The sequence below is a fragment of the Astatotilapia calliptera genome, chromosome 2 (assembly GCF_964374335.1).
Source record: "Astatotilapia calliptera chromosome 2, fAstCal68.1, whole genome shotgun sequence".
Classification (NCBI taxonomy): domain Eukaryota; kingdom Metazoa; phylum Chordata; class Actinopteri; order Cichliformes; family Cichlidae; genus Astatotilapia; species Astatotilapia calliptera.
In genome coordinates, this window is record NC_137423.1 from 29,870,946 (window position 1) to 29,886,023 (window position 15,078).

Below are 15,078 nucleotides of genomic sequence, written 5' to 3' on the forward strand. Positions count from 1 at the left end.
CAGTTAGACTTTGCTCTCTGCCTGACAAGTACATTCACAACAAATATTCCCTTGCCTTTTCTTTGATGACTGCCAACGTGGTATCAGCGATGCTCAGTATAACAGGAGTCCAGTCCTCTTTGCCTGTAGAGGACACGAGGCTGTCTATGGCGCCATTTATGATGTCCATACCTGGTGACATAACGCAGGAGAGTCTCAGCAGTTTAGGATCTAAGAATCTACTACACGAGGTCTTCCAGTGGGTGTTTGAGTTTACCTATAGGTCGAGACACAGACGTCATCCCCAGATAGTGCACATGAAACTTTTGCACCAACTCGGTCTTTGGCATGGGAAACTCTGCAGGGAGAAACACAAAAACACAAATTTTAACATTCACACACACACACACACACACACACACACACACACACACACACACACACACACACACACACACACACACACACACACACACACACACACAGCCCCCAAGAGATTTAATCACGTGACAACATCTAAAGCAAATTTTCAAAAGAGTAGTCCACACATGATAATTGGCTTAAAGTGCAGAAATAAACAAACACTGCTGAATATTTTAATATACTGGGGCACTGTTCACATGATTAGAGCACAAAAAACACAGAAGCATGTAAGCTTAAGCGAGCTGGAGTGGTTTCCCTATGAAAACACAGCTTTGCCTGCTTATATGATCGCCTTTAGGCAGAAAATAGTGTCGTACGCAATGTTGTTGTATCACCTGCATCTCAGTTGGCACAAATGTTTGCATCATCTATCTAATAATGTGTGTAATTAGCTTTAAAAGTTATGGAAAACTCTTTGACTGTCAGTACGGGGTTTAAATTTGTACACACAGAGGCTTTAATGTGCAGTACTGTACAAAAGCCTTGAGACATCCCTCATTCCTTTATATTTTGCCAGGAAAAAGGAAAATATTTGAAAACATACATGAAAATACAGTTTAACAGGCAAAAACAGACTCTGTACAATACTAACTGGCTTAACAGTCAATATTTGGTAAGAGCACCTTTATATTTCTACACAGTCTGAATTCTCTTAGGGAAGATTCCTTCTAATTTCTGTAAGTAGTCTTCAGAAATAGTTATCCAGGCTTTTTAAAGGACATTCAAAGCTCTTCTTAGGATTTTGGCTGCCTTTTGTTCTGTTCTCTATCAAGGTGCTCCCACACTGATGATCTGGGGAAGCAACTCCATGACTGATAATGCTGCATTGTGTGTTTTCCAGTTATGCCTTTACTGCAATGATAGTGTGCTTTTATCATTATCGTGCTAAAAAATTATGCCATTGTTAAAGACTTTCCACATAGTATTGCCTGATCAATAATCTGACGATACTACTCGTACGTTCAGAATTGCATCAGATCTCCAAGAGGAGCTCCAACAATAATGGATAAAATAGCCTGCATTGTGTTTTACACAGTCCTGTGTCATGTCTTTGCTAGATATTTCGCTTAATGAGATGATTTTCACGTACACGTCACTTCTTTTTTTGTTCTCCACTTGTCCAGTTTCTTAATTATTAATGATTAAGGAGATTCTGCACATCATGCAAAGATGTGCAAAGTTTTCAGCTAATAGCTCTTTGGGAATCATGTTGGTGCAAACGTACTATTTTATGCCTGTCAAACCATATTATTTTTGGCATTTTTCACAGATTCAACTCAAGAAATGGGAAGAAATGATGTGTGAATTTAATTTGCTTCTCACATAAAAATTCTTGCATAATCAGGCCCCATCTTCTCTTAAAGACCTCATCAGCATATCACCCCAATAGAGCACTTCACTCTCAGCCTGCAGGCTTACTCGCAGAGGTGTGGACTCGAGTCACATGACTTGGACTCGAGTCAGACTCGAGTCATTAATTTTATGACTTTAGACTTGACTTGAAAAAATGTTCTAAGACTTGTGACTTGACTTGGACTTTTACACCAATGACTTGGGACTTGAATTGGACTTGAACCGGTTTACTTGAAAAGACTTGATATTTTACCCCAAATATAAAATTTAACATGCATATTATATAGAGATTGAAAATGTGACGTCATTCACGGGTAGAACCGCAAAGGATTCTGGGAACTCGTGGCAAGCGGTCAAGCGGTACTAGCGCACGCAGGCTTTCAATTGAAATCAGTCACACAGCGATAAAAAGAAACACAAAAATGTCAAGAAGCTGTTGTATTATTAACTGCAATAGCCGGTCGCATGACAGCCACGGGAAGCCGACGGGTAAAGAGATCGGTTGTTATCGGATTATGTCGTTGAAGAGAAATTGTTCGAGCCATGTTTCCGAAGTAACAAAGAGGCGACGGATGGCCTGGATTGCAGCCATTCAAAGACCAAATATAACGTCCCAGAACACTCCAGCTCACAGGTTAGTCTGCTCCAAGCATTTACACGAAGGTCAGTGTTTTTTAGTAGTTAATACGTCATTTTCTTAACATAATTGGTGATATAGGTTACAAGCAAGTCTGGCGCTGAACTGAAATCGTCGCGCTATGCTCCTTTATTTATTGTGCATAAATAGTGAATTGTCCTGACACAATATTGCGTTTCGCTTCTGTTATTATGGTACACTGACAAAAACATATACTTTTATTCACAGGATAAAACAGTTGTTTTGTATCACTAATTGTCCAGTGCGATTACAGCATACAGTATTATTGTCACTGCTACATTACTGTGATGGGTACCAGAAATTATTTCCACTGCTAATTAATTACCATTGAGCTCAAAGGTCCTATTAATAAACGGTTAACGAATGTGTATTTATGACGACGATTTGTGAGACTGGTAAACTTATGATACGTACGATGGTCTTTCGTTCTACACGGTGCATTTCAAGGTCCTGCACCCATCCGGCGGTAAACTGTACCTGGGCTTGTTGCAGTGACCTGAAGTTACTAAACTTCATGAGTGTATGCACTCACTCCAAGAACCGTATGATTATAAATATGCATATATTATGCTAAGATGAGATAGCTGACTTCATCTAACTAGCAAATGTTTTCCAGGCTACGTTGGTGATACAGTTTTTTTTAATGTGTATGATATTTTTGTCATGCGATTTTAAAGCCGGTCCTACAAGCGCATCCAAGAATAACATGCAGCTTATCTCAGAACTGTCGGTGAAAATTATTCTTGGAGCTAGGTTTAATTGAGCTGCATTTTAAAGAGGTGCAATTTCACAATTTGTGTATATTTTCTAAGTTCACTATTTTGTCATGTGTTGAGAAAAACACAGATTTAAAAATTACATGGTCTAATATTTACATTTAGCATAACTGCAACATTATTTTTTCATTTTTTTTTTTTTTTAAAGACTCGAAAGGACTTGAAATTCAAAGTTTCAGACTTGTGACTTGACTCGGACTTTTACACCAGTGACTTGAGACTCGACTCTGACTTGCCTGACATTACTTGAGACTTGACTTGAGACTTGAGGATAAAGACTTGAGACTTACTTGAGACTTGCAAAACAATGACTTGGTCCCACCTCTGCTTACTCGTGGTTCCTAGAGTATTTAAATGTAGAATGGGAGGCAGACCCTTCAGCTTTCATGCCCCTCTTCTGTAGAACCAACTCCCAGTTTGGATTCAGGAGACAGACACACTGAATCCTCCCTTAGTTATGCCGCAATAGGTCTAGGCTGTTGGGTCTTCCACTGAGTGTTTTTCTTCTTCATTCCCCTTTTTTCACTTATTGCATGTTTATTCACCACTCTGAATTTATTCATCAATTATTATTAATCTCTAGCTCTCTTCCACAGTATGTATTTGGTCCTGTCTTCCTCCCCTCACCCTCAATAGCTTGCAACAGAAGGCTGCTCTTCCATGAGCCTAGTTCTGCTGGAAGTTTCTTCCTGTTAAAAGCGAGTTCATCTTTCCCACTGTCACCACGTGCTAGCTAGTTCGTAAGTGGTTGTCTGATTACTTGGGTTTTCGCTCTATTATTTTAGGGTATTTAAAATACAATATAAAGTGGTCTCCTTGAGGCGTTGTTGCGCTATATACATAACACTGAATTAATAATAATAACTAGAAAGTGCATTTTCTGAAGAAACTGCAGTGTGAATGCTTAAATCTGAATGTATGCACTGAAATGAATTAATTGCTGAATTTTGAGTTAAAAATATTAAATGAAATTTTAAAAAAACAAACAAAAAAAAACAAATTTAACCTGAAAACAAAGGTGCTGAACTGCTAAAAGCTGAAGGTTACACAGAAGAAGAAGTTGGAAAAAAGCTGAAAATGTTTTAATTGTAAATGAGAAAACCCTAAGAAATGAGAAAATAACATTTAGAGTCAGAAAACATCTGAATGAATATTAAAAGGTCATATTCTTTGAATCACTGAATGACTAAAATGTGATCCCTCTGCTTGGATCCACACAGTTTAAAAAATGTAAAAGTCTGAGCTTTGAAAACCAGTGTTGGAAAGAGAACAACGATGGCGACGTTTTGAGGGTAAAATGATGGCTTTAACACTGTGGACACAGCAGCAGTTGAAAGAGAAGTGTTTAAGATGAATCTTGGCAGAGAGAGAGAGAGAGCTCGTTAAGCAGGCAGGTGTGAGCCTGGTTGCTATAGTGACTGCACCCAAGGGCTCCATACACACGTACACAGACATGCGCCTCACTTTTGCTGCTTAAAATGAACAGAAAAGTCAGGCCGAAACAAATCGCTCCCAAATGAAAAGTAAAAGTCGTATTGACAAAATTCTTTCACCGTGAGCGACAGCAATGTCTAGTCTACCTAATTCTCAGTTTTCATGCCTGTGGAGCTTATTATATGGACGTGGTGACAGTGGAAAGACACCATGCTCTTCTGATTTTCAAACGAACCTTCTGAGCCGTTTTAACATTAGAGTCTATGGAAGAGTTGGAGGGAGGAGGCTGTGCATTGGTGACATTTATGAAAGAACCATAACACCTAGGACAATAGTAAACACATTGGATGAAAGAGGACAGCCATGGCTACGTTTTGAGGGTAAAATCATACCTGTAGAGCAAACGCTGTTAACACAGCAGCAGTTTTAAAAAAGATTTTAAGATTAATTTTTTTGCTCCTCTCACTCTAGCAGTTGAGCTGCCTCACTCTAGCCCCAACATTCCGTCCCATACACACCCATTATAAACTCTGAAACGGGTGAAAAAACATCATGAAACTTAAACTGGAACTGAAGAAAAAGTATAATAGATATTGAAAAGATAAATACAAGTTCAATAGTTGAATGTCTTGTCTTCGTTTTAAAGTTTGAATGGTGGCTCTATGTCAACGTATGTGGAAGTAGTAGGAGTTTAAAAATGAGTAAGTTGAATGAGAATTTGAAGGGTCTCCCCATTGAAATACATGGGAAATTTTTGTTGAATAAAGTTGAATAAAATTAAAAATATAAATGTTAAAAATGAGAAAAATAGAAGCACACCATTCCAAAAGAAGAGGAATCTAATGGTGTTTGAATGGTTTTTCTAAGTTGAACGGTTTTGAAGGAGATAGTCGGCGAAAAACGTACGGAATAGGAAAAAATAATAATAACTAGAAAGTGCATTTTCTGAAGAAACTGCAGTGTGAATGCTTGAATCTGAATGTATGCATTGAAATGAAATAATTACTGAATTTAAGTTAAAAATTTTGAATGAGATAAAAAAAAAAACCCGAATTTAACCTGAAAACAAAAGTGCTGAACTGCTAAAAGCTGAAGGTTACACAGAAGAAGAAGTTGGAAAAAAGCTGAAAATGTTTTAATTGTAAATTAGAAAAACCTAAGAAATGAGAAAAGAACATTTAGAGTCAGAAAACATCTGAATGAATATTAAAAGGTCATATTCTTTGAATCACTGAATGACTAAAATGTGATCCCTCCACTTGGACCCACACAGTTTAAAAAGTTTACATCTCTGAGCTTTGAAAGACAAGATGTTGGAAAAAGAACAACGATGGCGACAATTTGAGGGTAAAATGATGGCTGTAACACTGTGGACACAGCAGCAGTTGAAAGAGAAGAGCTTAAGATGAATCTTGGCACAGTGGCAGGCAGAGCTCGTTAAGCAGGCAGGTGTGAGCCTGGTTGCTATAGTGACTGCACCCAAGGGCTCCATACACACGTACACAGACATGCGCCTCACTTTTGCTGCTTAAAATGAACAGAAAAGTCAGGCCGAAACAAATCGTTCCCAAATGAAAAGTAAAAGTCGTATTGACAAAATTCTTTCACCGTGAGCGACAGCAGCTTCTAGTCTACTGAATTCTCAGTTTTCATGCCTGTGGAGTTTATTATATGGACGTGGTGACAGTGGAAAGACACCATGCTCTTCTGATTTTCAAACGAACCTTCTGAGCCATTTTAACATTAGAGTCTATGGAAGAGTTGGAGGGAGGAGGCTGTGCATTGGTGACATTTATGAAAGAACCATAACACCTAGGACAATAGTAAACACATTGGATGAAAGAGGACAACGATGGCTACGTTTTGAGGGTAAAATCATACCTGTAGAGCAAACGCTGCGGACACAGCAGCAGTTTTAAAAAATATTTTAAGATTAATTTTTTTGCTCCTCTCACTCTAGCAGTTGAGCTGCCTCACTCTAGCCCCAACATTCCGTCCCATACACACCCATTATAAACTCTGAAACGGGTGAAAAAACATCATGAAACTTAAACTGGAACTGAAGAAAAAGTATAATAGATATTGAAAAGATAAATACAAGTTGAATAGTTGAATGTCTTGTCTTCGTTTTAAAGTTTGAATGGTGGCTCTATGTGAACGTATGTTGAAGTAGTAAGAGTTTAAAAATGAGTAAGTTGAATGAGAATTTGAAGGGTCTCCCCATTGAAATACATGGGAAATTTTTGTTGAATAAAGTTGAATAAAATTAAAAATATAAATGTTAAAAATGAGAAAAGTAGAAGCACACCATTCCAAAAGAAGAGGAATCTAATGGTGTTTGAATGGTTTTTCTAAGTTGAACGGTTTTGAAGGAGATAGTCGGCGAAAAACGTACGGAATAGGAAAAAATAATAATAAAGATTCGAATAACAATACTGTGAATGCTTTTCAAGCATTCACACTAACTAGAAAGTGCATTTTCTGAAGAAACTGCAGTGTGAATGCTTGAATCTGAATGTATGGACTGAAATGAATTAATTGCTGAATTTTGAGTTAAAAATTTTGAATGAGATAAAAAAAAACAAAAAAACAACTGAATTTAACCTGAAAACAACAGTGCTGAACTGCTAAAAGCTGACGTTTAACATAGAAGAAGAAGTTGGAAAATAGCTGAAAATGTTTTAAATGTAAATTAGAAAAACCTAAGAAATGAGAAAAGAAAATTTAGAGTCAGAAAACATCTGAATTAATATTAAAAGCTCATATTCTTTGAATCACTGAATGACTAAAATGTGATCCCTCCACTTTGATCCACACCGTTTAAAAAGTTGACATTTCTGAGCTTTGAAAGACACTGTGTTGGAAAGAGAACAACGATGGCGACGTTTTGAGGGTAAAATGATGGCTTTAACACTGTGGACACAGCAGCAGTTGAAAGAGAAGTGCTTAAGATGAATCTTGGTACAGTGGCAGGCAGAGCTCGTTAAGCAGGCAGGTGTGAGCCTGGTTGCTATAGTGACCGCACCCAATGGCTCCATACACACGTACACAGACATGCACCTCACTTTTGCTGCTTAAAATGAACAGAAAAGTCAGGCCGAAACAAATCGTTCCCAAATGAAAAGTAAAAGTCGTATTGACAAAATTCTTTCACCGTGAGTGACAGCAGCTTCTAGTCTACTGAATTCTCAGTTTTCATGCCTGTGGAGTTTATTATATGGACGTGGTGACAGTGGAAAGACACCATGCTCTTCTGATTTTCAAACGAACCTTCTGAGACATTTTAACATTGGAGTCTATGGAAGAGTTGGAGGGAGGAGGCTGTGCATTGGTGACATTTATGAAAGAACCATAACACCTAGGACAATAGTAAACACATTGGATGAAAGAGGACAGCCATGGCTACGTTTTGATGGTAAAATCATACCTGTAGAGCAAACGCTGCGGACACAGCAGCAGTTTTAAAAAATATTTTAAGATTAATTTTTTTGCTCCTCTCACTCTAGCAGTTGAGCTGTCTCACTCTAGCCCCAACATTCCGTCCCATACACACCCATTATAAACTCTGAAACGGGTGAAAAAACATCATGAAACTTAAACTGGAACTGAAGAAAAAGTATAATAGATATTGAAAAGATAAATACAAATTGAATAGTTGAATATCTTGTCTTCGTTTTAAAGTTTGAATGGTGGCTCTATGTCAACGTATGTGGAAGTAGTAAGAGTTTAAAAATGAGTGAATTGAATGAGAATTTGAAGGGTCTCCCCATTGAAATACATGGGAAATTTTTGTTGAAAAAAGTTAAATAAAATTAAAAATATAAATGTTAAAAATGAGAAAAATAGAAGCACACCATTCCAAAAGAAGAGGAATCTAATGGTGTTTGAATGGTTTTTCTAAGTTGAACGGTTTTGAAGGAGATAGTCGGCGAAAAACGTACGGAATAGGAAAAAATAATAATAAAGATTAGAAGAACAATACTGTGAATGCTTTTCAAGCATTCACACTAACTAGAAAGTGCATTTTCTGAAGAAACTGCAGTGTGAATGCTTGAATCTGAATGTATGCACTGAAATGAATTAATTACTGAATTTAAGTTAAAAATCTTGAATGAGATAAAAAAAAAAAACCCGAATTTAACCTGAAAACAAAAGTGCTGAACTGCTAAAAGCTGAAGGTTACACAGAAGAAGAAGTTGGAAAAAAGCTGAAAATGTTTTAATTGTAAATTAGAAAAACCTAAGAAATGAGAAAAGAACATTTAGAGTCAGAAAACATCTGAAAGAATATTAAAAGGTCATATTCTTTGAATCACTGAATGACTAAAATGTGATCCCTCCACTTGGACCCACACAGTTTAAAAAGTTTACATCTCTGAGCTTTGAAAGACAAGATGTTGGAAAGAGAACAACGATGGCGACGTTTTGAGGGTAAAATGATGGCTGTAACACTGTGGACACAGCAGCAGTTGAAAGAGAAGTGCTTAAGATGAATCTTGGTACAGTGGCAGGCAGAGCTCGTTAAGCAGGCAGGTGTGAGCCTGGTTGCTATAGTGACCGCACCCAATGGCTCCATACACACGCACACAGACATGCACCTCACTTTTGCTGCTTAAAATGAACAGAAAAGTCAGGCCGAAACAAATCGCTCCCAAATGAAAAGTAAAAGTCGTATTGACAAAATTCTTTCACCGTGAGCGACAGCAATGTCTAGTCTACCTAATTCTCAGTTTTCATGCCTGTGGAGCTTATTATATGGACGTGGTGACAGTGGAAAGACACCATGCTCTTCTGATTTTCAAACGAACCTTCTGAGCCATTTTAACATTAGAGTCTATGGAAGAGTTGGAAGGAGGAGGCTGTGCATTGGTGACATTTATGAAAGAACCATAACACCTAGTACAATAGTAAACACATTGGATGAAAGAGGACAGCCATGGCTACGTTTTGAGGGTAAAATCATACCTGTAGAGCAAACGCTGCGGACACAGCAGCAGTTTTAAAAAAGATTTTAAGATTAATTTTTTTGCTCCTCTCACTCTAGCAGTTGAGCTGCCTCACTCTAGCCCCAACATTCCGTCCCATACACACCCATTATAAACTCTGAAACGGGTGAAAAAACATCATGAAACTTAAACTGGAACTGAAGAAAAAGTATAATAGATATTGAAAAGATAAATACAAGTTGAATAGTTGAATGTCTTGTCTTCGTTTTAAAGTTTGAATGGTGGCTCTATGTGAACGTATGTTGAAGTAGTAAGAGTTTAAAAATGAGTAAGTTGAATGAGAATTTGAAGGGTCTCCCCATTGAAATACATGGGAAATTTTTGTTGAATAAAGTTGAATAAAATTAAAAATATAAATGTTAAAAATGAGAAAAGTAGAAGCACACCATTCCAAAAGAAGAGGAATCTAATGGTGTTTGAATGGTTTTTCTAAGTTGAACGGTTTTGAAGGAGATAGTCGGCGAAAAACGTACGGAATAGAAAATAATAATAAAGATTAGAAGAACAATACTGTGAATGCTTTTCAAGCATTCACACTAATAAAGATTAGAATAACAATACTGTGAATGCTTTTCAAGCATTCACACTAATAATGGATTGCATTTATATAGCGCTTTTTCGGGACCCCTCAAAGCGCTTTACAATACCACTATTCATTCACTCTCACATTCACACACTGGTGGAGGCAGCTACAGTTGTAGCCACAGCTGCCCTGGGACAGACTGACAGAGGCGAGGCTGCCATATCGCGCCATCGGCCCCTCTGGCCATCACCAGTAGGCGGTAGGTGAAGTGTCTCGCCCAAGGACACAACGACCGAGACTGTCTGAGCCGGGGCTTGAACCGGCAACCTTCCGATTACAAGACAAACACCCAACTCTTGAGCCACGATCGCCCTGAAATAGGAACTAGGGCTGCTCAATTAATCGAATTTTAATCACGATTACGATCTGGGCTTTCAACGATCATTAAAAATGACTGAGCCGATTATTGGCCCCTCCCTCATTTATCCGCGACATCTGTTCGACCAACGCCAGTTGATCTAAACGCCAGTAGATCTGGAACCGGTCCGTGAAAATATTGTCGGGCATAAACCGTCCGTGACGCAAAAAAGGTTGGAGACCGCTGATTAAGAGGACCCGAGGGAAGCTTGGAAAGCTAAGCAGAAGTTATTTGGAGAGGAGAGTGACTGCCGTTGGTTGAAAAGAGAGGTAAAAAAAACTTCAGTGGTGTTGCACACTATTTTATATTATTTTTTAAAGTCATTGTTAACCCTTTAGATCCGGTCAGAGCAGCACGCTCCGTTTTGCATAACTATTTTTAAATCCCTGTAGAACCTGGACGTGTAAGCTAGCGCAATAATTTGTTTTGCATATGAAACCGGAGGAGTTGTACTTACATCTGATGCCATCAGTTTGTCCTCGGTCACGGTTTCCTTCCACATATAGCTTTGCAAAAATTGCATAAAAAGCGCTTGCAGGAACAAAAACATAATATTCCAGAAACACGCTTTGCCGATCCGATCAGCTGTTCGTAACACTTCCCACAGTTAAACAGACGTCAGCACGAACTGTCACATGTCCGCCATTTCCTGCCCGAAACCGGAAGTGACGTCATTTTCGCGGAAATTGTAGTTTTTTTACTTGTAGGCCTTAAAAGCCTATACTGGTCATGTTTGACTTTTCTGAATAGTTTCTGGGATGCTTAGAACTCGAATTGCACTGCTGGAAATAGTTTATTTTGATGCTGTTTTCTTTGCAAATTTGCATCATAGGATTGTTTTTTCGTTTTTCCTGCAGTATATAAAAATTGATGTATCTCCAAAATAAAACTATGAAGACACTCAAAATAAATTTCCTGTTGTAAACTATTTTTTGCAACTTTTTTGTATTTAAAGTTTTGAAGGATAAGCCTCTTAAATTTCTCCAAGTAGAAATATATGCAAAAAAAACAAAAATGATTTTCAATTTTTTTTTGTAGTTTATTGTACTTTTTTGCAATTAATGTAGTTACTATGGACTTAATGCATACATATTATTAAAATATGGGCTATAATAGTTGTATAGCAACTTGAAATGCTCCCACAAATGGCACTACAACATGTAAAAATATAATATAAGCTCTGGCGGACTTGGTTCTATGGTAGGTCTTAAAGGGTTAAATAAATATCGTCAAATAATCGAGATCTCAATTTCAGTGAAAATAATCGTGATTATCATTTTTGCCATAATCGAGCAGCCCTAATATTAGGAACTTTTGTGACAGGCTGCTAGAAACAAAGTGCCTAAAGATATCATTTAAAATTGGTTCTTTATATGTAGAAGCAACACTGGTTCACCCATGGAGTTTGTTGTATTTTATGTTTATAGTTTATACTTGAATGATTCAATAAACAAAAACATTCCTCTGAAAATGAGGGAAAAAGCAGTCAATGTTCAAAGAAAACCTTCACAAAAACCTGGAGATCTACTGCTGCTTTAAAAAAAACTACAAAAAAGCCACTACTGGCTACTTCGAAGCAACATAAAGAAATGAGTGCTGACTCTGACGTTTTGCACAGTATAGTAACAATAAAAAAAATAGTGTTTTAATGGCCTTTGGTTACATGTGACCACACTAAGCCAAATCGATGTGTTCAGAGTTGAGCGCTCTTGCACCTGAAGCCAAAGCCAACAGTGACATCATGGACACAAGCAACTTAATTGCAATAGGAATCAGATAACATGGGAAGGTAGTAATTCAGAAATCTGAGCATATAGATTTACATGCGCTTACGTTGTCTCACCTTTTCAGGGCGCTAAAGCTTTCCGAACTGTACTTACACGAACAATGAATTGTGAAAGAGTTTTCTTACATTAATTCTGTTTTAAAGCAGAGCTCAGACAGGCCTGATCCGATGACAACACCGATGCGATTATCCTAGTGCTGGTGCTCATCCCAAATCATTTGGTGCTAATCTCCTCAATTGTGTCCCAACACAGGATTATGCGCTAACAGCTACCCAAAAAAGAGATCTAATCCAGGCGAAAACTGTTCCACACACAGAAGGAAAAATAAAAACCCAGCCAAGTTTTCAAGCTAACAGGCCGTTCTATCCATTTCAAGGGCAACACCTTACACTGTACCAACATTTTTAATGAAAAGTGTATGAGTTCAATCTATGAGTTCACGCAAGTTACAGCTACAAAAGATGTGAGGGATTCTCCACCATGAAGTTCTTTGATCCTGGGTTTGGGATGGGAGCTGTGGAGTACCAGGCCTCGCCTCAAAGAAACACTAATTGGGTTTTAATGAGGTCGACTGCCTCTGCGAGTGAAGAGCCGATATAGTTCTTTTATATTCTGATGTCAGAGCATCCCCCCCAACCATCATGCTCAGCAGATACGCATGGCAGCTGAAGTTATAGCAAAGGATGAATTGTGTCGTGGCTTTTTCTGCTGTCTTCCTATAATTATTTGGGACTAAAAGGAACAAGCAGTGGGAATTAGTGAAATGGAAAACAGTGAATAGAATTATTGTGAGGATAAAGCTCTGTTGAGTGAGGAGTTTATGGCGAGGAGTTATTCTGGTGTCAGCGTTATGTGAATGTAAGTGAACCTAACACTGCTGTCTTTTCTTTTAACAAATGTTCACAGCTGATTCTCAGGCAGTGAGGCCATTTTTTAAGAAGCATATACGTGGTTTCAGATTTGGATAAATGCTATAAGAGAAATGATAAGCTTACAATTCCAAATGCACATAAATCTCCTTAGAGAGTTACATGAAGTTACTTTTTTTTCTCTCTTCTAAGGATAAAAAAATCCTTATCATGTAATGCTTATGTTGAAGTTCTTGGCATTATGGTTATAGTTACCCTAATTCTTTTTTCTAATGTCCTCTGAAGTGATAAACACATGACTGTGCATGCATGTACCTTGCATGGGTACGTCGGAGCCGTTCTGGGAGGAGCTGCCAGCTGCAGCCTTGGCACTTTTCCTCTCAGCCATGATCTAACGAGGAGAGAAAAATTGAAGAGTGTTTGGGTGAAAACAGGGTGAGAGGAACAGAGTGCAAAGGAAAAAAGAGGAATTTGAAAAAAGGGAACACAAGAGGACTGCAAAAAAAAAAAAATGGAGGAAAGTGATGAAAAAGGTTTGGTTTTAAAACAGGGACAGGAGTGATAAATATTAATAAGACTAGATCATCTGACAAATCTATTTTTATCAAAGATTTACAGCTAAAACACACCAGTAACAGACTGGGTATTAGTTAGTACTAGCAGTAAATAAGTGTTTCTACTAAAGACTGTATAATAAAGATAGTTGTAACCATCATGTTTTTGCCGATCAGTTTGTGAAGACTTGTTAACATCAAAAGCAAAGGGATGATCTCAATGGAAAAAGATAAGAAGCATTTCTTACTCATATTGTAGCTAACAGTCAATCAGAAGGTAACCACTCCCTAAATCATATTTATTTTTTATTCTAAATGTGATCATAAACCATAAAATGAACATCATGCTGTGACAAATAAATTTGAAACCACCAGCTGAGACCACAAATTAAATGAGAATAGTTTCACTAAGCTCATAAAGCAAGTAAAACTTTGACTATTTGAAAGATTTTAAAAATGCATTAGCTTCACCTTTGCAACGTCCTTCTTTTATATACAGTCTGTGCTGACAATGCACTCCTTAAAAACAGGCTACAAATAAGCAGTTTCATGTCCTTCAAAAGGTAAAAAAAAATCTCATAAAACAATGAAGCAGCCAAATTTTTTAGCAAAAGGAGTAAGAATGCTATTTGCAAAGGACTATTTTCAGCCTTATAGTTGGTGCACTATTCTGAATATTTAGGTAAGCCAGGGTGTGTGGGACTGAATCCAAGTAGACTGCAGTGCTCATTTGATTGCAATGAAAGATGTCACTTCAAATAACAGTGCAGCATATTGATTTTGGAAAAAAAAAAGTTAAAACATAATGGAGAAATCAGTATTTTACATCAGTTATATGTAGCAGCTGTTTTGGTCTTCTCAGTGACATCACCTGTTACTTCTTTCCCAATTATACTTCAGTTCTGCACTTAAAGAATGGTCTTTTCTCTCTATTTTCTTGCTTTCTCTTGTGCTGCAGTGGACACACTCTTTAAAGAGTGTTGAATATTTTGCATGGTCCCTGCACTCGAGCTGCTGCACTCTTTTCCTGCTACAGATACTTGATTAATTGGAGGTGTCATTAATCAAAGTCTGTGGTGAGTCTGCAACTCTGCTCACAGGGGAACATGCAAGAAGGCACACTCACTCCCACCCTCACACACACACACCCACACACAAAGGAGGGCCATTCAGCATGCTGCGCAGCTGCAAGGCTCAGGTCACCAAGTTTTTCCCCTGCAGTAAAGAGAAAACTACCACTGTGTTTAAAATAGGTGGCGTAAAGGTGTGAAGAGTCATGGTCACATCCAGATGCACTGA

General features: G+C 37.8%; 1 protein-coding gene across 2 annotated transcripts in view; it reads right to left on the reverse strand.

Annotated features, from left to right (window-relative positions):
• The window catches only part of apbb2a (amyloid beta (A4) precursor protein-binding, family B, member 2a), a 46,250-nt gene that overhangs the window by 2,115 nt on the left and 29,057 nt on the right, over positions 1–15,078 (reverse strand). For both annotated transcript variants that reach the window (XM_080288396.1, XM_026193066.2), the window contains exons 10-12: positions 13,541–13,616; positions 257–337; positions 56–171 (exon numbers count right to left, since the gene is read on the reverse strand). In XM_080288396.1, coding sequence (XP_080144522.1) covers positions 56–171; positions 257–337; positions 13,541–13,616 — 273 coding nt within the window. The remainder of the gene's footprint in view (positions 1–55; positions 172–256; positions 338–13,540; positions 13,617–15,078) is intronic.